The sequence below is a fragment of the Spinacia oleracea genome, chromosome 1, assembly GCF_020520425.1.
Source record: "Spinacia oleracea cultivar Varoflay chromosome 1, BTI_SOV_V1, whole genome shotgun sequence".
Lineage (NCBI taxonomy): Eukaryota > Viridiplantae > Streptophyta > Magnoliopsida > Caryophyllales > Amaranthaceae > Spinacia > Spinacia oleracea.
Window position 1 is genome coordinate 99,759,754 of NC_079487.1, and position 26,165 is coordinate 99,785,918.

Genomic DNA, 26,165 nt, shown 5'->3' on the forward strand with positions numbered 1-26,165 from the left:
TATCGAGATGAATCAATATAGGAACTAGTAATTAATTTATTTTATCTTTTCTTAATATTAAGAGTTAGTTACAATTCTGTTATACTAGCTGCTGATGTGGCATTGTACATTGTATATAAACACCCTTGCTGAGCTTATTTCACTTGTGAGATCATAATTCTAATAAAGGAATTCTGTTATTTCTCCAAATCCTCTCTAAATCGTTTTGGGTTTCTTCATGGTATCAGAGCAAGAATCTCTGATTTGAGATTGAGGTTTGCTCGATCTGAGTTAAAATTGATTTGTTCTTCAATAAAAATCAAGAGCTGCTGATTACTGGAAGTTTAACGCGAAATTTCTTGCAATTTGCGAAGTGAGATTGCGAAATTTCTTGCGATTGTTACAAATTTGCTGTCGTTAATTCGAGTAATTTGATCAACTGAAATGGCGATTCAAGATTCTGAAAGTGATAATTCGCACAACAACACCAATAATGGAGGTAATACAGACAACTATGATCCATTTTTCATTGCTAATTCAGACAATCCTACTTCTTCATTAGTTGGTGTTGCATTTACTGGTGTGAACTTTGTGAGATGGAGTAGAAATGTTAAACGTGCTTTAGTAGCTAAGAACAAGGAAGGATTCATAAATGGTGAGATAACAAAACCTGCTGTAAATCATAAAGATTATATGAAATGGAAACGTGCTGATTTCATGGTGGTTAGCTGGATATTGAGCTCTATGAATCATGAATTAGCTGATGATTTTGGTTACATTGACAATGCTGCTGATTTGTGGTGTGAATTGAATGAGAGATTTGGTCAATCGAATGGTCCATTGATTTACCAACTGAAGAAAGAAATTGAAAATCTAACTCAGCAAAACATGACTATTGTTACTTACTATGGGAAACTGAAGAAACTATGGGATGAAATGCAAAATCTAAGAGCATTTCCAAGCTGCACATGTGGTACTATGATTCAGTGTAGCTGTCAGTTTCTGAAAAAGATAGCTGAATTTGAAGAAGAAGACAAGATGATGAAATTTTTACTTGGACTGAATGGAGGATTTGATAGTACTGTAACCAATGTTCTTTCCATGGATCCTTTACCTAGTATCAACAGAGTGTTCTCAATCACTCAGCAAATTGAGAAACAAAAGGAGTTGAGTGGTGCAAATGTTGAATGCAATGCTATGGCTAGCAGTGCTATGGCTGCTCAGGCTTACAGAGGGGGACAATCTACATTACAGGAGTACAATGCTGGTTTAGGAAAGAAAGACTGGAAAGAAATCAAGAAAGAGAAGATGAATCGTACTTATACTCATTGCAAAGGGAAGGGACACACTGTTGATCAGTGTTTCAAACTAATTGGTTACCTTGAGTGGTACAATTCTATCAAAGCCTCTAAGGGCAATAACATTACTGGAAACAGGCTTGCAGCTCATGTTAATGAAGTTGGTGATGAACCTTTGGGTAACACAGATAGTGAAAGTGGATTGGTAAACAATGACATGCTGAATGCTATATGCCAAGAAGTTATGAAGGCAAGGAAGGGAAAACAGACTCAGAGCACTGAAGCCAGTGGAGCTCATTGTTCATATGTCTATTATGCAGGTATAATTTCCCACTCTTTTAACTGTGTTGTCACCAAGTTACATAATGAATGTCTATGGATAGTTGATTCTGGAGCATGTGACCATATGACCTATGATGATACCATCTTAACCAACATTAGAAGCCTAACTAATCCTATCAAAGTTGGTCTACCTGATGGTTCTCAATTAACTGTGGACACCATATGAGACATTGCTTTAAGCAACAAATTGGTTCTGCATAATGTGTTGCTGGTTAAAGGTTTTAAACATAACCTCCTGTCTGTTGGTAGACTGATTGAACATTCTGGTATACAAGTTTTATTCACTAGCACTGGATATATTTTCCAGGACCCTGCTAGTTTTGAGTTGCTTGGTGCTGGAAAAAGAACAAATGGTTTGTACTACTTTGTCCTACCATCTCATGCTGATTCTTCCAAAGGTATTGCTGCTCTTCACCAACAAAGTTGTAATACAGTAGAACATTTACCTGATACCAATGTTGTTGTACTTCCAAATAAGACTGCTACTAGTATTGCTCAAACTAATACACCAACAGGAAATAAGATTCATATGTTTCATGCCAGATTGGGACATCCATCTTTGTCTAAAATGAAATGTGTTGATGCTGAGTGCTGTAAAGGATTTTCAGAATATAATTGTGTTGTGTGTTACAAAGCTAAACAACACAAATTACCTTTTGCTGTTAGTACTAGCAGAGCTGATGCATGTTTTGATTTGGTTCATTTGGATTTGTGGGGTCCATATAGAGTAAGAAATTTGGATGGTGCCTCTTATTTCTTAACTGTTCTAGATGATCACAGCAGAACAACCTGGACCTACCTTCTTCACAATAAATTTCAAGTTGAAAAGGTTATAGCTAGTTTTTTGTCCATGGTTGAGACTCAATTTAATACAAAAGTCAGGAAAATCAGATCTGATAATGGCACTGAAATTGTGAAAACATCTTGTAAACTTTTGTTTGCTGACAAAGGGATTGTTCATGAGAAAAGTGTTCCCTATATTCCACAATAGAATGGAAGGGTTGAGAGGAAACACAGAAGTTTACTTGAAATTTCTAGGTCTTTGAGATTCCATGCAAATCTTCCCAAAAAGTTTTGGGGAGAATGCATACTGACTGCTACTCATTTAATCAATAAACTTCCTGTCAAGATCTCAAACTGGAAATCTCCTTTTGAGATTTTGTTCAAACAACCACCTGAGTATGATACTTTGAGGGTGTTTGGTTCTCTGTTTTTTGCTCATAATAATCAGATTCAAAGGGATAAATTTGATTCCAGATCCAAAAGATGTATGTTTATAGGTTATCCAGCAGGTTACAAAGCTTACAAACTTTATGATCTGGATGCACATTCAGTTTTTGTTTCAAGGGATGTCACTTTCTTTGAAACAATCTTTCCTTACAACCTATCCACTCCATCCCTCACAACTCTCATCAAATCTCCTTCTCTTGTTCATTTGGTCTTGACTGTGATATGCCACATACTCAACCTAATATCCACTCCTCTCATTCTACTGATTCTGAGAATGTACTTTCCTCTCCTCGAATTTCAAACTCTCCCATTTTATCTACTTCTGTTAGTCCTCATATACACTCTGATTCTCCCATTTCTACTCATTCTATCTCCTCCATACCTCTTTCTCCTCATAATTTGTCCAATGTTCACCCTGAACCACCCCCACATTCTGATATTGGCTCAATACCTGTTGTCAGACATTCTACTAGAACCATTAAACCTTCTTCTGTTCTCAAGGCATTTGTGGGTGGGTATGTTCCTCATAGGGATATTAATCAACCTGTTGACAGTGAATCTCTCTCATTTTCTGTTGCATCAACTCTGGATCACAAACCTGATTTGTCTTTATCTGATCCAAATTGGTTGTTGAATCTAGCATTGCATGATTTTGACACCTGGGAATCTCTTGCTTTTTCTGTGTGTGCTTCTCCTTCTGATCCTACACATTATCATCAAGCAAAGGCCAATGAACACTGGTTACAAGCTATGGATAAGGAGATCCAGGCTCTTGAGAGTAATGATACATGGGATCTCACTTTGTTACCCAAGGATAAGAAAGCAATTGGTTCAAAATGGATTTACAGAACCAAATTGAATCCTGACTATACAATTGATAAATATAAGGCAAGACTTGTGGATATTGGTTATCAACAAGTTGAGGGAAGAGATTTTACACAAACTTTCTCTCCAGTTGCCAAACTGGATACTGTGAGGATTGTTATTGCTTTGGCTGCTATGAAAGGGTGGATTCTGTGTCAACTGGATGTTAATAATGCTTTTTTACATGAATTCATTGATGAGGAAGTTTACATGAAACCTCCTGCTGGCTATACAAAGGCACAACCAGGTGAGGTTTGTAGACTCAAAAGGTCTATTTATGGACTGAAACAGGCTTCCAGGCAATGGAACAAGGAATTAAGCAAATTTCTGAAAACTCTACATTTTACTCAATCCACTCAGGATTATTCATTATTCACCAGAACACTGAATGGTGAATTTTTGGTGTTACTTGTCTATGTTGATGACATCTTTCTTACAGGAACTTCTTCCTCTCAAATAGATGATATCAAGTTGGCTCTAGATCAAGCATTTACCATCAAAGATCTTGGCCAATTGACCTATTTTCTGGGAATAGAAGTACACAGAACTGATCCAGGGATTTTTCTTTCACATAGGAAATATATTCAAGATATTTTGGTTGATGCTGGTATGGAGAATTGTGACTCATTTGCTGCCCCACTGTCTTGTGGTCAAAACTCTCTACTGATGTTAGAGACTTACTCACTAAACCTGACATTTACAGAAGACTAGTTGGACGATTGCTCTACTTGGGAATTACCAGACCAGATTTATCTTATTGTGTGCAACATTTAAGTCAGTTTGTGCATTCTCCTAGAGTTCCTCATCTGCGTGCTGCTCTACATGTTCTTAAGTATCTCAAGGGCACTCTGAATGATGGAATTTGGTACTCTGCAAGTAGGGGTGTTCAAAAATACCCGACCCGCTTAACCCGACCCGTTATCCCGCTTCCCCGCTTCAAATTAGCCGGGTATTTTTTAAGAAAAAACAGGAATTCTAGGGGCGGGTACCCGACCCGTTAAAAATTGCGGGTATACGGGTAGGGTACGGGTCATAATTTTCTTGTTAGCGGGTACCCGAATACCCGTGAGATTATTTTTTTTAGTGAAATCTGGGTAGAGGTTGCTACCGTTTCTGGTATTAGGTTTTCTTTCATTCTCCCCTCTCCTCTCAAACGGCGGCTAACCCCACCCAGTAGATCTTATATGTTGTCAAATGGCGTCGGTCTCCTCTTCTCCACTCCAACGATTAGAGCTGGCAATGGGTTGGGTTGGGTCGAAATCAGGTCGACCCATTTATAAACGGGTTAAGATTTTTCCAACCTAACCCGACCTGTTTAATTAAACGGGTTGAAATTTTCAACCCAACCCAACCCAATTATAAATGGGTTGACCTGAAGTTGACCCGTTTAATTTTTTTTTTTCACTTTTAAGTGTAAATTGACTTAACTATAGAATCGCGAGGTGATATTTTTGTGGCATATCTCATAGAAAAAAGTAATACTTCAATATGTATTTGACATGTATCAAAATGTCAAATAATTATTCATTTTTGAAGGAAAAATGAGAAATAAAATGTTTTAAATAAATTCTACAGATGTATATTACATACTTGCTTGAACTTAAACGGGTTAGGAGGGTTGTTTTCGGGTTGAACATTTCAACCTGACCCAACCCATTTAATTAAACGGGTTGGGTTGGGTTGACCCATTTAATTAAACGGGTTGAAAATCTTGACCCAACCCTTTATTATTGGGTTGGGTTCGGGTTGGGTTGGTGGGTTGGGTCAATTTTTGCTAGCTCTACCAACGATGCCACATCTCTTCTTCTCTCTTCGGCCTATAATATCCTTCAAGGTGAGCTCTTTGCATAGCAATCTGTTAAATCATGTAAGTAAATTAATAGAGGGAGTCGCATAAGATTTTGTTGATAATTTCATGTATTTTAATGTTACCTTTGTTAATCTTGCCGTCCTTTCTTGTTTCTACCCTTCAATGAAACTAATTTTTGTCCATCAACGACATGGATCAAATTTGTAGCTAGAGTAATGGTATAATAATAGATTATTAGAGTAGTATATTCAATGAATTTAGCAGCACACTTCAAGTATTAGCCTGATTAGTACTTTAGTACTTTTGGATTGTATAATCTGAATATTACTAGTTGTACAATCTGAATATTCAAATTTTCACTTGCAGACCATAATCCGAAAATTAAGGACTTGCAGTTATAATATGAATATTAAGGACTCTTAAGAACTTGCAGTGATAATATGAATACAGTACTAACAATTTGTATCAATATGCAGATGTAAGGGATGATGGTAATCTCAAACTATGGCAGTGAACCTGTTGATTTTGGAAGTGCTTGTTAAATGTTAAGATGGTGTTATGGTTGTACACAGGAAGTCAGGAATGCTTGTCAAATTTAATGGATGTTTACAATGTTACAGTGAGGACTTTCAAAAAAATTTTAAGAAAACAAGCTAAAGTAACCGGGTACCCTGTAACCCGACCCGTAGAAATCGGGTACCCGTTAAGCCGGGTACCCGGTTTTCGCGGGTCGGGTCACGGGGCACTATTTTGACTACCCGCAAGAGCGGGTACCCGTCATTTCGGGTACCAGCTAAGCCGGGTACCCGCTAATGAACACCCCTATCTGCAAGCCCTTCTTTTAATCTTTCTGCATACAATGATGCTGATTGGAGTTCATGCCAATTCAGCAGCAGATCTCTCAGTACCTATGCTGTATTTTTGGGCTCTAATCTCATTTCTTGGAAGACCAAGAAACAAAGAAGTGTCAACAAGTCTTCAGCAGAAGCTGAATACAGAAGTATGTCAGCTGCTGCAAGTGAGCTAGTTTGGATTCAAGGATTACTTGAAGATCTTAAGATTGATGTACCTTTACCTGTTAATTTATACTGTGATAATGTCTCTGCTGAGCATCTTGCTAAGAACCCTGTGTTTCATGATAAAACGAAGCATCTCAAGAGAGATATGCTCTATGTCAGGGAGCAGGTGGAGGCTGGTTTCATTCACACCATTCATGTTTCAAGCTCGCAGCAACTTGCTGATATCCTTACTAAACTTCTTCCTTCTTCTCAACACAAACTTCTTTCAGCCAAGCTTGGACTTATATCCAAGGTCCAGCTTGAAGGGGGAGTATAAGAACTAGTAAATTAATTTATTTTATCTTTTCTTAATATTAAGAGTTAGTTACAATTCTGTTATGCTAGCTGCTGATGTGGCATTGTACATTGTATATAAACACCCTTGCTGAGCTTATTTCACTTGTGAGATCATAATTCTAATAAAGGAATTCTGTTATTTCACTACTACAGAAATAGCTTTTAATAGCGTTTTTTTAATAGCGCTTTTGCCTCTTTCGCTATCAAAAAATTAAAAATTATCATATTATAGCGCTTATTAAAAAATGCTATAATATTTCAACATATTATAGCGATTTAGTAGGGCGCGCTGTCATATGATGACATGTTTTACAGGGCTTCCAACAAAACGCTATTGAAAACATATTTTTTAAAAAATAAAAATAAAAATAACAAAAACTAAAAATAAAACTAAAAACTAAAAATAAAAATAAAAACCTCCTAAAACATTTTTGTTCCCAAGTTTACTCTGCAAAACCCAAAAACCTCAAACCTAAGACTCTCCATTGACGCGAAACCTACCACAATTCTCTACGCGGCGGCGATTTACGGTGGTGGAGATTTAGGTGGCGAAGTTTTCTTTTCCCGGTGGTGCTTCTTCCGACGGAATTTCAAATTTCAAGGTAATCTCCCTTTCTTTTGCGAAATTCTGTTAATTTATGGTGGGTTGTTCTTATTTTGCGTTTGAAGTGTGGGATTATTGTTAATTATTTTTATTGAATTGGTTTTGTGGGGAGGGGGTTTGGATTCAGTTAGGGTTGGTTTGTTAATTATTTTTATTGAATTGGTTTTCGAATTGGTAGACGTAAGTAGCGCAAATTTAGTTTGGATTTGGGTTCTGTTTCTTTATTTTGATAATGGCTTAATTCATTATTTGATTTCATGATTTCACTGGAATTACGTTTTTGCTGAATTTTCTTTTCATGAGAGTAGCGCAGAACTGTAATAATGGAAGGAAATTTCATGTTTAGTTAGCTTTAAGAATAATCATGTTGATGCTTTGTCACTTTGGTTGTTAGTTCAACCAGTAGAGTTTAATTAGTATTATAGTTGATCATATGTTACCTATCAAATCAGTGAAGCTAGAAATATACATACCAATCAACACATTCCTGAGTGACATAAACTGGAATAACACTATCTTCATTATTCTGCACACAATCTAAGTTATTGATCTCAAGGACAACATCAGCATTCTGGTTTGTAAATAACACTTGCAGTAGTGTTTAACTAGTATTATAGTCAGTATATGATAAGAAATATATATTGATTTCATAATGTTGTCTTACATGCATTATAAAAAACCACGAACGCGTTGCGTCATTGCGTGCATTAAAGGCTAGTAATTATTTATTCAAACTCATTTTAATCCTCTTAAACTTATTGAAAACTATGCTTGAAAAAAAGAAAAAGATAGATGTATGCACATTGAAATCACAGGCGGTGAAGAGTGAGAGGCAAGCTAAGGATACAATTCACTTTAGATATTTGGAAAAACATAAAAATGCAAGAAATTTCCCTAAATCTGAAAGTAGGAAACCGTATAATTGTTGAGAAGTTGACAATCCTGTACGACAAGACAATGTACGAGTAAAACTTTAGAGTCCAATTTAAGTGACACAGGTTACAGAAGATTACTATCAAAGGATGTTATTGTTGTTGTTGCGTTGCTGTTGATGTTCTATATACTATATACTAAGACACTTTAATGCTGAAAATAGCTAATCTGGATCTTCAAGGTCTCCCATTCACTTTCAACTTGATTCACAAAGCCTATGCAAATGGTTACCGGTAAAAGATGTTGTTAATGAAATGACAGGTGCAGATGGGTGCTATCAATCTCTACATTAAGAAATGTGGTTAATGAAATGACAGAGCAAGGAATTAATGTTTCTTCCAGGAATGGACGGTGATGTAAGCGCTTTGACGTAATGGGAGGCTAGCAACAACCCAACACCTGGCAACTATGGGTTCTCTTTGCAGACCCAAGAGAGCAAAGATAATACATTGGTTATTTTGGAAAATGGATGACCGTCTTCATGACTGTAATTGTAGCCTACTCTTGTGGTGCTGCTAATTACACAGGTGGATCAAATGAGATGTGCTTGATGTGGAGTAGTGAACTTACTGACTTACAAGAGGAGTATCAGGACGGGCTTACTATCTTTGTTCGCAGTACACCTTCTGATATAGGTATCTTCCTTTTCTTGTTGCAATTTGAACAACTCTTAACATCTCTTTGGTATTAGGTTTTCCTATATTTGAAATCGAATGTCTTACATTCCATAACGCAGTTCAGACGTTAAGCTATCTACCTGCAAGCATACACTTATTTAGTCTTCTTTTAGTCTAAGAGAAGTGGAAAAGTACGTGTCAAATAATACCAACTTTATGATTTATTTCCTAGTACCAATGTTGAAATATAGTGACATCGTCAAGGCTATAACCATTGGTGTGATGGATTAACATAAGATGGTAGAAATTGCAAATGCATTGACTATTTTCTAATGTCTCCATGTGTACAGAATCTGGTCTTGTGATATTTCTCGGATAAAAGTTTTCATATTTTCTTTACTGTTTCATATTTAGGCCCCATGCTTTCAGTGTTTTTCATTACCAACTGGGAAAGAGGACAATATTGAGCTTATGTGTGTTAGTCTATCTACATCATTATACTCGTTTATCCATCCTTGTGGTAACTCCAATGTATTATGGTCTTAGAAATATATGTAGGTAATGCTAATACGGAGTATAGTGCATTGAGTATCAAGCGCACTTTATTGTGATGACAGTGCAATTTGAGGACTTTAACACAAATGTAATCTTCAGGAAAATATACTTTCAATAGTTGTGACATTGTCAAACATGAAACACTGTAGCTGACAAGAAATGCATACTCCTTCTGCAGAATTGACTTCTAAAGACTGCAAGCCTTGCGGGACTTATACTATTCCCTATCCGCTTTGCACTTCTGTTGATTGTGGAGATCCCTCATACTTCAATTTTCATTGTAATGTGGAAACAGGGCCTGACAGTTTCTTAACTTCCAATGGCACCTTCAAAGTCACTTCAACAGATCTTGAAAAAAAAGATATTTTCCATCTAAGATATCAAACATAACAATTCGTGTGATAGTAGATTTTTAGACTTGGTTCTTCTATCACCAAAGCTTTCCTTCCCGTACATGTTGAAAGCTGCAAAGTTGTTAAGGAACCATCTTTTTTAGAAGTTCAAAAATCCTTTGTGGAAATTGAGATAAGCTGGAAACCACCACCATAACCTGCTTGTACTATATCTTCAGACTGTCAAGTTTGGCCTCATACTACTTGCAAAGTCGCAAGAGACAGTGAAAGAAGGTGCATTTGTCGAAAGAAATTTCATTGGGAAGGTAAGCTCCTTCTGATGTCTTGCACATTTCAAGCTCACAAATTGCTCTTTTAATATATTTTGTTGTTTCGCTAGTGTATGCTTGCAAGTGAATGTTATGGAACTCTATTATTGCCGATGTTTCAGATAATGTTGACAATGTTCACCTTTGTCCCACAGAAAAATATATTATTCTCAAGGTTGTGCCTTCTTGCTTAGCTGGTGCGTTGGAAATTATTCTTCTGTGTGGGATCTTCTTTATTTATCAATCCCGGAAGGGAAGACTTACTGAACATCAAGGTAAGTACGTTTTACCAATTCACTTCTACAAATTATAGATTATTCCCAGTGATGACTGTCTTGCTTATACTTCTACTGCTGTTGACTGTCATGCTTCTACTGTCCTGCTGCTGTGTTTCTATGACAATTAGTATGGCTGATGTGTTGCTATGTGTTTCTATGACTGTCATGCTTCTACTGTCCTGCTGCTACTTAATATGGACCCAAGTAGGCAGTACATAGGACTGCTGGAATTTCTTCACCTTTTAATACAACAGATCCTTATTAAACCCAATCACTTCTAACAGGGATAACAAAGCCTCACGTCTTACACTAACAAACTTGGGACAGTAGTGAGCTAACAAACCCACTAAAATTGAAAAGAAACATACAACTTGAATTGATTTCCTCCTTCTTTTCTTGGTTGAGACTCCCAACTTTCAAAATAAAAATTATATAGACTAGTAGAAAATGGGTGTTTTATTTGATAATAGATCAATCTAAGGGGAGGAATTATCATTACTATGATTATTTGCAACAAAGTGAAGAAGTTGACCAGAACACTAGTCGAATCATCCATTTGTAAGATCTGATTATTTTTTTATAATTTATAATTAAATTTCATTTACAAATTAAGTAAGTGCATCTCTCTGATCGATTACCTGGTAAGATTACGGTGGTCCAACTTGGCAACTTCCATCACGATTAATGTTAGTTTCTAAATAGATGTGGTTATGTTTAATTCATGTCACTTTTATGTTAAAGATCCCTTTTGTTTCCCCCCTTATTCCCCCCCCCCCCCCTTATGTCAGTCATCCTTCACACAGATAAACAAATTGAGATACGCTGATCTAGATTAAGTAGAAGACTGAGTGTAGCTCACACGGTTTAGAACAGCTCAGATCGAGTCCCCAACTTGTTGCAATATATTATGGGCACTTATTTTAGCTGTCCATTTGCACATGCTTCAATTCCTGCTGATTTATTTATGGGTAGCTGGTATTCAATTCCTGCTAATCCTGCTAATAATAGCATTATAGATTCACACAATCACACTTAGGGCTGTCAATACCGTGCTATCATATAAATAAAGAAATGCCTAAACTACAAGACTCCTTCTAACAAAAGACATTAAGTTTGTCACTTTGACACCAGATATTAAATCTGGTTTAGTGTCCTGTCTTACATCATCTCTCCTTATCTTGGACAGAGCCAGTTTAGATTGAATACTTTCTAGTCAATAAATTTATATGTTGGTAACATGGTACACTGAATTTGTGTTCCCTATACATTTTTCAATTCATACCTTGAAACGTAATCCAAAATGTAGGAAAATGAAAATGAAAAAATGCAGGAAAATGCAGGAAAATGAAAAAATGCAGGAAAATGAAAACATGAAAAAATGCAGACAAATGAAAAAAATTAGAGCAGACAAGGGAGAAACCGAATGCATTAGATGATGGCATATATATTTACTGAACACAAATACTAACTTCCAAAATGTGAAGTTCATTTTTTTTCTTCATGTATTGCACTTAATGTTAATGTTTATGGTAATACTAATTCTTTCGGGTTTTTTCCCTTCTATATATGTATGAATTCTTATACACCATTGTTTCACAGTACTTTTCAAATTGTCAGTTTCTAAGTTATGACAAAGAGCAGATTGACGAAGTAATTAAGAACCGATTGGGTGCTCTATGTTGTTCAACAATTGTATAATTGCTAGGTTATGTTGAAGGAACCAACAAACATAAGGCTCTATTGATGTATTGATTAATTTATTCTACGTAGTTTAATTTTTAGTTTTAGTTTAGATCTATGTAATCGGTTTTATTAGGGTGACAATTGTAAAAATTCTTTTAATTGAGGTATGGAAATTAATTTTCAACTATTTACTATTTTACAATATATGGTGTTATTTGTGGACAAAAAATGAAATATTTTTCAGGTTTAAATATTATATTTCAAAAAAAACATTTAATAGCGCTTCATAACATCCGCTATTAGAAAATAATTTAAAACATGGCGCCAAATCTTTAATAGCGTTTCTTTAATAGCTCTTATAGTGTGCTATGAAAGAAACATTTGAATTATCCTAGATATTACATATGACAGCGCTTTTTAAAAGCGCTATTAAAGGTACATTTTACTTTTAATAGCGAAGCCATCAACAGCGCTTCAATAAGCGCTGTTAAAAGCATTATTAAGCGCCATTAAAAGCAATTTATGTCGTAGTGTTTCTCCAAATCCTCTCTAAATCGTTTTGGGTTTCTTCAATCAAACAAGATCACATACGATTATATTTTCCTTACCCTTAAATCACAAAATGGTCATATTAAAATTTGTAAATAATGCCAAAAGTCAAAGTATCTTTATTATTTCGAAACGGAGGTAGTACTAAATAAATTTTTCGAGGGACTAAATACTAAGTAAATAGGTAACCCAGACGGCAACTTCATGAGTGAAAGGGCGTTGGCCCCCTGTGATTGCGGAATGCAATAAAGCTATGGTGTTCGCAATTCAGTTGGCAAGGAGGTGTATATGATTACTCGAAGGTAACACCTACTTGAAGGTGACTGTCAACTTGTGGTCAATCGGCTCGCGAAGCTAGGGTTCAACTTTATTCACAGACCTTGACTCTCTTCTTGAAAATATTTTAGATGTTAGCTCAAATTTTGATTTTATTTACGTGGTCTCATGGTAAAAGGATGCAACACTGTAGCTCATCATCTTGCTAGATTAGTGCTTTTCGAATCGGAATAAATATGGTCAATCATTGTCCTTAAGATGTATACTCATACGCTCTTATGGACAAATGAATGAAAGTTACCATTTCATGACCCGACCTGCTTTTGGCCCACACTTAATTTGACCCGTCCCACCAATAATGAGGTCTAACCACGAGTGTCACATATAATAAAGTAAAAGCCAATTAATTTAACTAAAAATCAGTGAACTGTCTATGAAAGTGAGTCAAGTAAGATAAATAAGAACAAAGGGGAGTAGGTCATTGGATTACAAAAGAATACTCTTAACTAAATAGGGAGTAAGATCACAAGAAGAAAGAAAATGTGAAGTTCGGGATTCCCCCAATATTTGCAACCAGCCAACCACATGCACTAATTTTGCAACGGTTTTTTCATGAAATGCCCCTGAGGTTTGCAAAAACGCACCAAATACCCTCGCGTCTTTTGAATCACATAATATACCCCTATTTTTTCCCAAGTTTGCACCAAATACCCCTAAACCGACTTTCCGTTAGTCATCCGTTAAGTCGTGTTCATAATTCATAAAATACACCTATTTTGAAACTAAGTTGCACCAAATACCCAAACTGCTTTTAAACTGCAGAATTTGATTTCCACAAATCGTTCACCTAAATCAATTTAATCAACCTAAAAGTTAAACCTAAAACAGAAATATAAGTAATAATCAAATAAAATTGTGGAATAACAAGATTTATATAGCGTTTAAGAGTGCTTTATTACATCCCCTGTTAGGAGCCTTTGAAAATCTTTATTCACTCTGCGTATTGCCCTACCTGGAAGCCTGGATGCACTTGGCGTGAATGCAAGGAAAAGAAACAAAAGAAAAAGAGGAGACATTGCTGCTGCTAGCAATGTAGCATCACTATGGGGATTGGAAAGTCAGCTGGTATGCCAGTGAGAAATGTAATTAAAAGAGGAGATAAAAGAGAAGTAGATCCATTCAGAAATCATGTTTTAGCAGCTTTGTTGTTGGGATAGTCTAGTCTCTCGAATGCAAGCTGGTTTCATTGGTTGGTTATCAATACGATTTCCCATTAATTTCTCTTCTGCAGTCTTGTTTTTCTCCATTCCAGACCTTTCTTCTCTAATCTAAACCCATTCTTGCAGCAGGTGCGGCACTGCAACACACAAAAAAGAACCAACAAAACAAGAGATAAGAAATACAATTTAGGTAGCTTGTAATCTTAACGTGCATTAACTTGTTGTTGAGCCCTTTTATATTGAGGATTGCCGGTTGCTTACCCATATTTGTGGTATTCTTTACTCTTTACAATTAAAATCATAATATGTTCTCATAAGTCATAACCCGTGCTTTGTTCTCCTCTACAAGAAAGATTAACGTGTTCTCATAAGTCAAGCCCCAGTAATTCAGTATCTTAGTTCTTGTTTTGTCAAATCCCCGAATTTTAATGGGCACAATTTAACCTGCAACATTAATATACAAATCCAATCAACAACCCTTTCTTTGTTAATTACTATCCAAATCGACAATGATATCCCCAAATTACCAACACTCAATTACCGAAAAAGCCTCAGTCGAGAACCCTAGTTTTCGAAAAACCCCCAATAAAACAACCCTAGTTTAACCAATCCTCCAATCGAAGAACCCTAATTTTTAAAAACCCCAATAAGAAAACCCTAATTTATAAAGAAACCCCCAATTTCACAACACAAAAACATCACAAAGAGAACATAGTGAAAAAGAATCGAGGGAGGAGTTAAGGAGAGAGATTGCCTGTCATCACGGTTAAAGCTTCCAACCTTGGTCAACAATGGTAGAGAGCACAATTAAGAATTGAGGGAGGAGTGAATTCAAGAACAATCTATTTAAATTTGATGGCGCGTGAAGGATCTCGATCTACACCGAAGAACATTGCGGTGGCGCGCGAAGGAGATCGACCACCGCCGACCAGAGAGCAAGAGAAAGAGGAAGAACAGGGGAGAGGAGAGAGAAAGATAAGAAGTTTGAGATTTTTTTGGAATTTATGTCGAAAAACATCACTAAGGGCAAAATGGTAAATTGCAACTAACGGTAGACTAACGTCCGTTAGCTCCAAGTGCATCTCATGAACAGTACGAAAAAATAGGGGTATATTATGTGATTCGAAACACACGAGGGTATTTGGTGCATTTTTGCAAACCTCGGGGGCATTTCATGAAAAAACCGATTTTGCAATATTGGTCGTACGTCCAATTATCGTCCAAAGCTGACACATCAATAAACAACCAATCAATAAGCAATACTTCTTTCATCCCTAAAATATCCTCCTATTATCATAAATCACTAAGAATTTGGTATGAAATATATACATGGTTTAATAAAGTGGCGCGTGAGAAGAGAGATAGAGAGAAAGCAAGTGGAAAAGTTCATCATTTAAAGTACGGGGTCAACTTAAAAGGAAACCCAAAAATGAATACGGGACAATATTTTAGGGACAGTCACAAAGAGACTACACTGTAAACTGCAGTTAGGGACTTATAGACGATTCAGACGAAGGGAGTAAGATTTATTGAAAGTTCTCACTATTCTAAGAAATGTACTAAAATTTGATAATTGCAGAAATTATATAAAGTAGTTTTTACGGTTTCTTCATGAAATACCCACATTTTGGCGTAATTCACCAAATGCTCCTCGACTTTCAATAATAAATAAAATACTCTATTCAAAACTTAATACACCGAATACGCCTATTTCTATACTTAATTCACCAAATATTCTTAATGACATCATCAACCCATAATCAACCAATTAACATCTAATTAACCCACCTAATCCACAATCAATCCGCTTTAACAAAACAAATTAACCCATCCATTAAACCACTAACCCACCCATTTCTTTTTATTTTCTCTCTCCCCTTTCTTCTTCCCTTTTGCCATGAAAGCCACCTCTGGTCTCCTTTTACATGTTGCCGGCGACCCCAACCACCTTATATCCCTCCTTCGTCCTCGTTGAACCCCGAAGCCAAACCTCGTTGAATTGTATCGCAATTAAGCCAAATTTAGACGAAATTGGGTAAAATAAAGCCCACATAAGCATGACACAACTGCAATTCCAGAAACTAATTTCAACATGATCTGGGGTTGGTTAGGAGGAAGACGTTTGTGGATCCCCCTGAATAGCGCCACCGCACGCAGCTCAACCTCCTCTCTCTCCCTTCTGCGTCTCTTTCTCCCCTCTTCATCGACCCACCACAAACCACTGTCTCCACCACTACACCGCCCAAAACTCAGCCACTCCTCCCTCTTCCTTCGTCGTCGCTCCTTTCCTTCTACTCCTCACGCAGCGTTGATCGCCTCCTCGTTGCACCACAACCACCAGCCAACACCACTTCCTCCACCTTGTTGAACCAAAGATTGTCATGGTGTCGCTAAGGGTGGAGGAGGATCGATATGGCCACTGTCTTCGCTCTTATATGAATTCTGGGTTTAGAGTTTTCTGAGTGGTTGGTGGGGTGCGGGCTGGCTGGCAAGGGAAGGTGGTTGGCAAACCGAAGCAATTAATGATGGCCGGGGGAAGGGGAGAAAGATGATTATTCACGGCACGTGAGAAGCAGATGATTATTCATCTGCTTCCGGAAGAAATCGAACAACTTCTTGAGAATCCTACAAGATCTATTCGTTCTTTTTTCTCTGGTAAATGGTCAGAACTTCATCTGGGTTTCAAATCCTACTGAGAGGTGCACTAGAGATCCGGAATTGTTGAAGAAACAACAAGATGTTTCTTTTGCCCCTTCTAGGCAATCGTAAAATAAAGAAATAGTTAATATGTATTCAAGATAATTAAGTATTTACAAAATACCGTCTCAATTCATCCTATTTCATCAGAACCGGGATGTGAAATGGGTTAATTAGGAGTTTAGAATAATTGAAAAAAAATGGGTTAATGAATGGATTATTTGGGTTATTTAGGGTTAATGTCATAAGAGTATTTAGTGCAGGAAATTTTGGAATAGGAATTTTATGTATTATTGAAAGTCAATGGTCATTTGGTAAATTACCCAAAACTCAAAGGTATTTCATGAAAAAACCATAGTTTTTATTGGGATAATTCAAAAGCATTTCCCATTTTCCCGTCTGTTTATATTTAGAGCCAAAACTGGTACAAGAACATGAAACTGTTTTTCTATATAAACCTATCAAAGTATTCTTAATTCTTCTTCTACTCTTGAACTTTCTCTTTTTTTTTCTACCAATGAAGCCAGTCGCCAAAAGCTGTGTGGCCTGACTCGGCGTGTCCAACAAGAACTGCACCCTATAGACTGAAGACGACCAGGCAAATAAAAATTATCTCAATAACTGAAGCAGAGGACAGATTTCCGAAAAATCGGACAATGATCACTATAGAAGTAAGCCACTAATTTTGATCAGCAGACGAACTCGCATGCAGTAAATACATAATCACTCCAATCACTCCTGTGATAGTCTAACAGCAGCTAACCGAATCAACTCAACAAGTGCTTCATCCAAAACATCGAGTGCACCAGAACTGTGTAGATTACGGTAAACAGGAGCAATCCTGTTTGCTGCAATATCAACCAATTCCCATTGTGAGAATTTAGCAGCAAGTTGGATTACTTCAATTGCCAACACTGGTGAATCCAAGGAAGATGTGATCACTTTTGAACACTCATTATGAACATCATTCAAAAACCAGTATTCAGCGAGCCAACAAAGCTCTATGTAAGGCTGCAGCTCAGAAATCTTATCCTTTACATCCATATTAGCCCATAAACAGCCACAAACTGGTTTGGGTACCTCATTAGAATACAGCCACATAACTAACTTGCATAGAGCTTTCCAACTGACGGGTACTTTAAGGGACTGCGAACAACTGCAAGAATTAAGAACCTAGTCATGTAAACAGGAAAAAGATGTACCTGTCTGAAAATCTAAGGTAGAATAACAATTAACTGCATGGCTACAAGAAATTCGCGATACTGGACTGTATCGTAAACAAGCAGCCAACCGTTTTTTGGGGAACTGGGATTAAGGTAGTGTGTTGTTAATATGTGAGACACTGGTGAATTTGTAGTGATTTTGGAACAAATTAGACACATGTAAAACAAGGGGGGAATAGATATGGAACAAATTAGACACATGTAGAACACGGTCATCGAGTTTACTGCTAACTGTCTTAGAGGAAATTGTTTGACCAACAGTAATACGACGACTCCTATTCAACAGCATGATTAATGAGTACCATCATAACTGGTAAGGTTCTATTCAACGATTCTTATTTAACAGCGTGATTAATGAGTACCACCATAGCACTTAAGAAGTCAAGCACCGAATACTAATCCTAAAAAGGACGGGAACAAGCAGCTGACAACTGATAAGTCAGCAATTGAACACCTCAAAAGCAGGCAAGTTGCGAAGTTACATCAATAATCAGTAGAAACAACTTTAAACATAATACACAAACAGATTACGAATGTTGAAATTCAGCTGATTTAAAAGCTGCACTCATATATTGTAGATCAAGAGAAAGTAGTAAAAAGAAAGAACTATTTTTTTTATACCTTTCTTGCATCCCAGATTGAAATAAAGCCCGCATGTAATCACAACTTGAGCTTAAAATAACCCTGTGAGCATGGATGTGAGACAAAGAAAAAGAACAGGAGCTGCAGGTCCATCCTGTACTTTCAGCTGATTCAGATTCCAAGATGATATCTCTGAAATTACAGCCACATGAATACATCAGTAGATGCATGAAATAGCAAGATGGAAGCAGAAGTGGTTTATCAGATGCAAATATAAAACAATATGTCAGCACCCTGTCCTCAATACATCAACTTTCTAGTAGCTCTTTATGCACTTGCTTGACCATTTAATCTGGACTAGATCAATTCAGTCACAAGATCGGCTCATCATTATCATCAGTACCCCATTGCCTCAAAGAGGCTCCTGCAAGAAGCGGGGTAAGGGGGGGATCGGACGTACGCAACCTTACCACTGCAATTGCAGAGAGGTTTCCAATTGACCCAAAAGCGATAACGGGACGACCATCTTCTACTTCATGGCAAGGAAGCGAAGAGGTATTAAGAGCCATTTTGATTTAGTCCATTACATCCCACAGCCAAAAGAACAAATGAATCTTTGGCTCCATCGGAAATGGACAAAATCGGCTCCAAAAAAAAAGAGCATATCTTTGATGAAAAAAGGAATGATGAGAATCCATGATGAAAACCTAATGCTTCTATAGAGCATATCTTTCCGTTTATTTAATTATATAAAATATCTACTGTGGGTAATTGACCTTAACTCAGTTTTCATATGAGAATTATGCTCATAAAATTATCTATTGGGAACTGCACATGGTATTACCAGTAAATACAAAATATATTGAAACTTCTCATGATTAACAGAATCAACTTAGTAAGATCTATGGAAAAAACACTCACGAAAATTCATGTCCGACGTGTCTGAGAGTTGTTGAAAGATCAAAAGCGGGCATAAGAGCAGCCCACTTTGGCCTTCTTCTACTTAGAAGCTGTAGTAGAGGTTGTAAATTGCAATGCTTTGCTAGCATTCTTAACTTTTTCACAATGACTCCTTCAGCTCGCAGATAGCCAGAGTATATATAGTCAAATAATGTGGAAAGTGCTTGTTGGTCGACTTGTGCAGATAGAGTAACTTCCTTCTCGGTCCTTTTACATTTATCAGTAACTTCTCTTGCTGGAAAATCATTGGACCTGGACAGTTTCTCTTCATCTGAAGGACCTACAGGTGGAAGTAACGATGGACATCGACTGAGAAGAATGACCTGATGAACACTTAGATACTGCCCATCTCGAAGGACCAGACGCATATCTCCATGGTCTGTCTCACGAAATGACGCTATTCTTGTACCCAGTTTACTGGGAAAACCATAGAACCCAAAGAAGCTAAGAAGGTATGAACAATACCATCTTAGTCCGGTAGAGGTAGTATCAACAGAAATATCCAGGATATCTTGGAGAAACTGTTCCTTCTTGTAAACTTTCTGCCCGGCAAAAACATCTAATGCATGCCCTTCAGTTTCGTGACAGTTGATCAGTTCAGCTAAACTCCACAGAGCCAGAAGCAAGTGAATTTCATTGCCTTCCCAATCTTCTACGTCGATTCTACAACAAGTTCTCTCTATAGATGTAACTCTTAAATGAGAGGTCGAGCCGACCTTGTCAGTATGGGAAGCATTGTCTAACCACCATCTAATAAAAGTCAACAGAGTTTTAATTCCTCCATTTGTCACAACGCGTCTATAGAAGTGAGGCAATCCAGAATAGCATGTCAAACCTATCAGGCTAATTAGTATTTGAAATTTATCAGGCGCCACAGAATTGTCACCAGAGTAAACGAAATTCAGAGGATGTAGTAGCTGCTTTAGATATTCCTCACCGTCAAACCTGAATGCTTCTAAAAGCACCAATCTTGCTTCTGATGCAATATACTTGCATGGAGAATACATCATCATCAAAGTGGCTTTTGCTGCTGATACACTCCTAAATTTATATGTCCGATCAGCCTGACAAAGTAGGCGCTCTCTGCCTAATGAGTCCACGAAGGCCAGACTTTTAGAACATGTCAATTACAAATGAATATAAATTAGCACTTACTATTTCTGAACATAATGATAATTGTGTAAAAAAGGTGTACTTCTTAAAATGGAAAAACAGAAGAAAAAAAAGCAGTGCCATAAGGCCCAAAATACTTGTAATATTACCATGCTGTAGTAACAAGTAGACTGACACAATGATCATTCTCATACTTGTGGGGACTGTAATCTTCCTCACGCTGAGCTGAAAGCCATCCTATAATCTCCCAAACAAAAGGTCTCAAATCCAGAAGAAGGTTAGCATCCAAAACCTCTCTCGCCACCGCTATACGATCCTCAACTGACCATGACTGTTGTGGCTGGAGGGTATTGAAGTTGTACATCAATAGTCGTAGGAGGACTTTCTCAACTCTAAACATCCAAAAATAATCATGATGCTTTCCTGGCCACCGAGTAATTAATGCCAAACGAGTAGCTTCCAACATCAAAGACTCTTCCTGATTAGAAAATTCCCCATGATGCACGCTCGAAACAGTCAAAGTACGGATAATAGACCTGACTATAGGTTCACAAGAAAAATCCAACATTTCGGAACTCAGTTTCTTAGTGGCCTGGATAATTGGATTGCACAAACTTTAGTACAAGGATAAACTATTGACACTCATAAGTCATATACTAACAGGGAATTTCCTGGCGACTCGTGATTGTTACCATTAGATATTGTGCAAACTTGAACGCTGAAATCCGAACAGAGTGAGGTTGAGATTCGCCCATGCACTGCACAACTGTTTGTACGAGAACATCCCCATTTTCCAGAAGCTTTTGTGCTCCATTAGCACATAGAGCTGTAAATCACAAATCATTTTACTCAACTTAGATCATCTGGGAGAATGAAACAGCTAATGGGTCAGAAGGATGCGGCCTTAGATATTTACCATCGATTAAGAATACCTAAAGCTGAATATAAATGCAAAATTGCAACTTTGACGGTAGTGTCAGGTTTGCTGCAGAATATCTCCATTACTTCCTTCAATTTGGCATCATTCCAAACAGGATATCTTGCATGGGGCCACAGCTGCATCACGGAACTCAGGAGAGAAGCCATCACTAGGAGATGTTCAATGGGCCCAGCTTTATCAGAAAAATCTCTCAAGTTACCAATCACTTGAGTAACTGTATCATGTTTCTCCAGAATCTCCCACACTTCTTTCTCTTTCTTGGCTCCAAGATTTGACACGATAAATTTTAGAGCAGTTGCACTCATAATAGCAACCTGAGATTGATGGTTCGATAATAAGGGTGCCAAAGAATGACTAAGATGACTGAAGTGTGGCCGCAACATCGAAGTAGGCACAATACTAACCAACTTCACCGCAACTTCTGATCCCATTGCAAGAACAACTTCATTTAAGGATTGAAGAATACCTACAATTGCTCTAACAACATCAGGAATTGAATCCTGAATTGCAAGCAACCACTCAAGTCAAAAATCTGAAAGATCACATTCAACCCACCAAAATTTCCAAATATTTAGGGGCCGTTCGGTATCATTTATTTGTTTCCAGTTTATATTTTTTACGAAACTAAAAACCAAAATATGAAACCCATAAAAAGTACTCCGTAGTTTCTAGTTTTTTGTTGTCAGTTTTCAAAAACAACCTAATTACTATAAGTATGACTATTTTTTGGTTCATGTTTCAATCTAAATCATATGACTTTCACATCCAAAACCAAAAACTGAAAAACTGGCAGTAATACCGAACGAGCTCTTAGCTGTTTGTCCATTGTTTCCAGCATGTTATAAATAATCATTATTTCAAGGTAATTCAAAAAAATAATATGTGATTCTTGATTAAAGCCACTACCCACTACTCCAAACAGTTATACATGGACGGGAATTCAATTTCTCAAATTCTAAATCATTTTGATTATCATACATTCATACCATTAACTTTCCTAGTCAAACAAATTTTTGAAGAAGAGTACATTCCAGCAATTTGTATCCAAAAGTCAATTATAAATGAAAGTTGGAGACTTTTGGACTTTTAATTATGCAATTAGAGAAACCTTTTTTTTTTAATTTGATTAATACTTATGTTTACATGAGTTTATGTAAGAAATCCATTTATAGAAGATGCAATTCTAGTTTCTAGCTGTAAAATAAATGCACATTGTTGTTTAATAGAGAAAGTATTACAGTAGCTATTAGCTTGGCATTACTTTACTAGTTTACTACATAGGTGGAGTAAACTACCCTCCCTTGGGAGTCTCTCAAACAGAAAACAAAACAAAGTAAATGGGAAACTGTTTTACACATCTTTATAAATTTTGGAATAGCTTAAATTAAGTTATATAAAATAGGATGTATTAGATCGGAAAGGTTCTCCTTTAGAAATAGTTTTAAGAACTCCCGCCTATTAATTGGATACTGTACATCAGGTTTAGGCTTGGATTTTTAATTTATAAGTCAAGTAACATCGGTTTACTAAGGTTAAAATGTGCTTAACTCTAAACTGTCAGAGGTTTCAGTTTGATCCATACTCACCCCTGCATATTAGTTGCTACATAAGCTTTTTCAAGGTCAAAATTGAAGTTTGGCCGTAGTTATCCACTAATATATGCAGAGTAAGTAAAAACAGTGTTATGTGGAATCTTTTTAGAGTATACGGACATGTTAAACTGTTAAACTTTACTATAAGAGAATTCTATGTGGATTAGAGTCTATGGGGGCATGTTCTATGCATCATACATTTCTTTATGCACTTTTTTGTTGACATTAGCTCAACAATTTGCAAGCCTTTGAGTGCAGAAAGTGAAGAGAATAAAGAAAAGTATACACGGTTAGTTCCATTGTCAAATTCTAGATTATATGTCATGATCCATAGAGCAGTCAAGAATTTGCGATAAAGTTCAAGAAAGTGCAACACTTGATTATTTGGATCAATAAATTTCAAGTTAAAATAATTCCTAGCACATAATATGAAACAGAAGATATGTGCATACAGGCCTAATGGAATGGGAGGCTAGTGAACATTGTTCACTGAATACCTATGAGATTAGCAGATATAAGCAAGTTTTATGAAGAGGGATAATATGATAAATATAGGTACCTTTACAATAGGCATTTGCCATGTCTCTGGAGAAACACCATCAAGAAAAGAAGATATTGATCGAACTACAAGCCTTTGTATCTCAACATCATTGGTGTACCATTCCTTTTCTTTGTCTTTGGAATACCTATTGAAGAAAGGAATATTAAGTGCATGATATAAACAAGAAAACACAAACAAATTATTAAAAAACTAACAGCAACGCCATAAAAACCAATAAACTTGCTGATAGGAAAGGTAAAATAAGATTTCCTGTATTTGGTACAAATAATTATATGGAAAGTGGAAGGAAAAAAAGGGAATTGGAAGGAAAGCTCCTTTATAAAATTTTCACTTTCCTTTCCTCCCAAAATTGGAGGAATTTGGAAGGAAAGAGAAAATTAAAAGCTGTCATTTATATTTCCTTTCTCTTACCTTCATTTTTTTCCCCTTAAACCAAACACAGGAAAATAAAATCTATTTCCCTTCCCTTCTTTTCCTTTCTTTTCCGTTCTTTTCTTTTCTTTTCTCTTCCTTTCCTTTACTAATAATGAACCAAATAGGGCCTAAATAAGACAGAAAAGTGTAAAACTATTCTGACTTCACAAACTTTCACCATCACAGACTAATTAGCAATAAAGAAGTATTAAAAATCTTCTGGTCACCCTCTCGCAATCTTGCTACCGGGCATTTTTGTTATACGAATTCAATCTCTCAATGATTTCTGAAAGAATTCAAACTATTTTACACAACACCATAAGTCATCAGTAATTCAATTTTTATTCCTATTCAAAATGGCTACAACCAAGATTGGAGACTGTACAAATTAGAAATTTACAAGTACAAATAAAGAAGAATATGCATTGAATTTGTATGTCCCCTTAGCTTATTTTTGGGTTCCTTGTTATGCTAGGCTATGTGTTTTCATTATTGCGGCCCAATTTCGATTATGTTTCGGGGGTAATATATGAACTCCCTAGGACCTATTAACCAAGCCTAATTCTGTAATCTAAGATCAATAAAACTTCCTCTCCTCTCACTACCTTAGAACATATCTAATACATAGTTAGTGAACCACGTTAATCTGTGTGCTCGTTATTGTTTATCCTTCACTAATCTTTCTTGCACCTGCTACAAGTCTTGCAACTAATTTAGAGAAGCATTACCCATTTAATTTTCTTAAAATTTCATAAACAATTAATCTGTTATACCCTCAAAAACAACTGCCTCAGCTACCATAATTGAACAATAACACCCAAACTAATACATACTCAACTATTCATAATAATATGCCGTCCGTGTAGACGGCGTTCAATTCCAGGTGCCACCGCCATCAATTTACCAATTAAGTTAGCCAACACATTCAAAAAAAATAAAAATAAAAAATAAGTTAGCTAACATCCACGAACACTCAACCATCATGGAATTGAAGTACTCCGTATTTCACAATATCACCAACAATAACCCAGATCATATACCAATTTCAGCCATTAAGTTAAGCAAAAGAAATCTCAAATACTCAAAAGCTTTCTACTATTCAAAACCAAAAGGGTAAAACAAAAGTTCAACAAAAACCCAAAAAAAATTATACAGAAAAAAAAAAGAAAAGAAGAATAAAAGAAAACCTGAAGCCAAGGTTTAATCCATGGTAGAGGCGTTGGTGGAGAGTGGCTAGATGAGAAGGGGGTCCTAATTTCCTGGTGTCTGGTCTTTTACCTCTTTTTGACGATTTCATTGTCTTTTAATTCCGATTGCCGCAAAATTTAGACTAAAAATCAACTCTTCGACAACTGAGCATATTTTTTTGACATCCAACACCCTGGAAGGCGGTTGCCACTTTTCTTGACGCACCGCATACCGAAAATCAACCGGTTGCCGGTTATAGACTTGACTTAAGAAATACTTCTTCCGTACTTAATTAAAATGATAAATTGTTTTTTGCCACCTATAAAAATTAACAATTATTTTTATCACCTAAAAATCAAACTTGTATTTTACCATCTGAAAAAAAAAAATTAACAACTTGTTTTTTACCATCTGAAAAATGGAAAAACATATGAAAATGTTAGGTAGGGGGCACAATAATGATAATACTTCTAAGTTCTGTTCTTCTACGATTTCATGTATTTAACTCTCATCTCTCCCCCAACTTCCTTATTTTCCATGAATTTACATAATTTTTCGCGACCATAATTTCACAAAATTGACAAAATTTAATACAAGTAAGAGAGAAGGGTGAAGTAGTTAAATAAAATCACACGGGGAG

The 26,165-nt window shown here is 36.4% G+C and overlaps 2 protein-coding genes across 8 annotated transcripts; one reads left to right on the plus strand and one right to left on the minus strand.

Annotated features, from left to right (window-relative positions):
• The first annotated feature begins 7,250 nt into the window (after positions 1 to 7,250).
• Positions 7,251 to 12,396, plus strand: LOC110796686 (uncharacterized). Of its 5 annotated transcripts, XM_056837447.1 has the most exons (5): positions 7,251 to 7,480; positions 8,677 to 9,050; positions 10,159 to 10,245; positions 10,404 to 10,523; positions 12,126 to 12,396. In XM_056837447.1, exons 2-5 carry the CDS (start codon positions 8,885 to 8,887, stop codon positions 12,155 to 12,157), a joined length of 405 nt encoding a protein of 134 aa, XP_056693425.1. In that variant the 5' UTR covers positions 7,251 to 7,480; positions 8,677 to 8,884; the 3' UTR covers positions 12,158 to 12,396. The 5 variants fall into 5 exon arrangements, with proteins under 5 accessions (XP_056693425.1, XP_056693422.1, XP_056693421.1 ...); XM_056837444.1 differs by having other exon boundaries at positions 8,579 to 9,050; positions 10,404 to 12,396; XM_056837443.1 differs by having other exon boundaries at positions 8,758 to 9,050; positions 10,404 to 12,396.
• Positions 12,397 to 17,290: 4,894 nt separating this feature from the next.
• Positions 17,291 to 25,769, minus strand: LOC110796687 (BTB/POZ domain-containing protein At1g04390). Of its 3 annotated transcripts, none has more exons than XM_056837451.1 (8): positions 25,525 to 25,769; positions 23,921 to 24,047; positions 21,762 to 22,269; positions 21,491 to 21,655; positions 20,979 to 21,369; positions 19,678 to 20,826; positions 18,796 to 18,948; positions 17,291 to 18,107 (listed from the first exon to the last, which is right to left on the minus strand). In XM_056837451.1, the coding sequence occupies exons 1-8, from the start codon at positions 25,632 to 25,634 to the stop codon at positions 17,684 to 17,686; spliced, it is 3,027 nt and encodes a 1,008-aa protein (XP_056693429.1). In that variant the 5' UTR covers positions 25,635 to 25,769; the 3' UTR covers positions 17,291 to 17,683. The 3 variants fall into 3 exon arrangements, with proteins under 3 accessions (XP_056693429.1, XP_021857455.1, XP_021857456.1); XM_022001763.2 differs by having other exon boundaries at positions 20,979 to 21,421; positions 21,522 to 21,655; positions 25,525 to 25,768; XM_022001764.2 differs by having other exon boundaries at positions 20,979 to 21,421; positions 21,522 to 21,655; positions 21,762 to 22,235; positions 25,525 to 25,664.
• Positions 25,770 to 26,165: the final 396 nt, after the last annotated feature.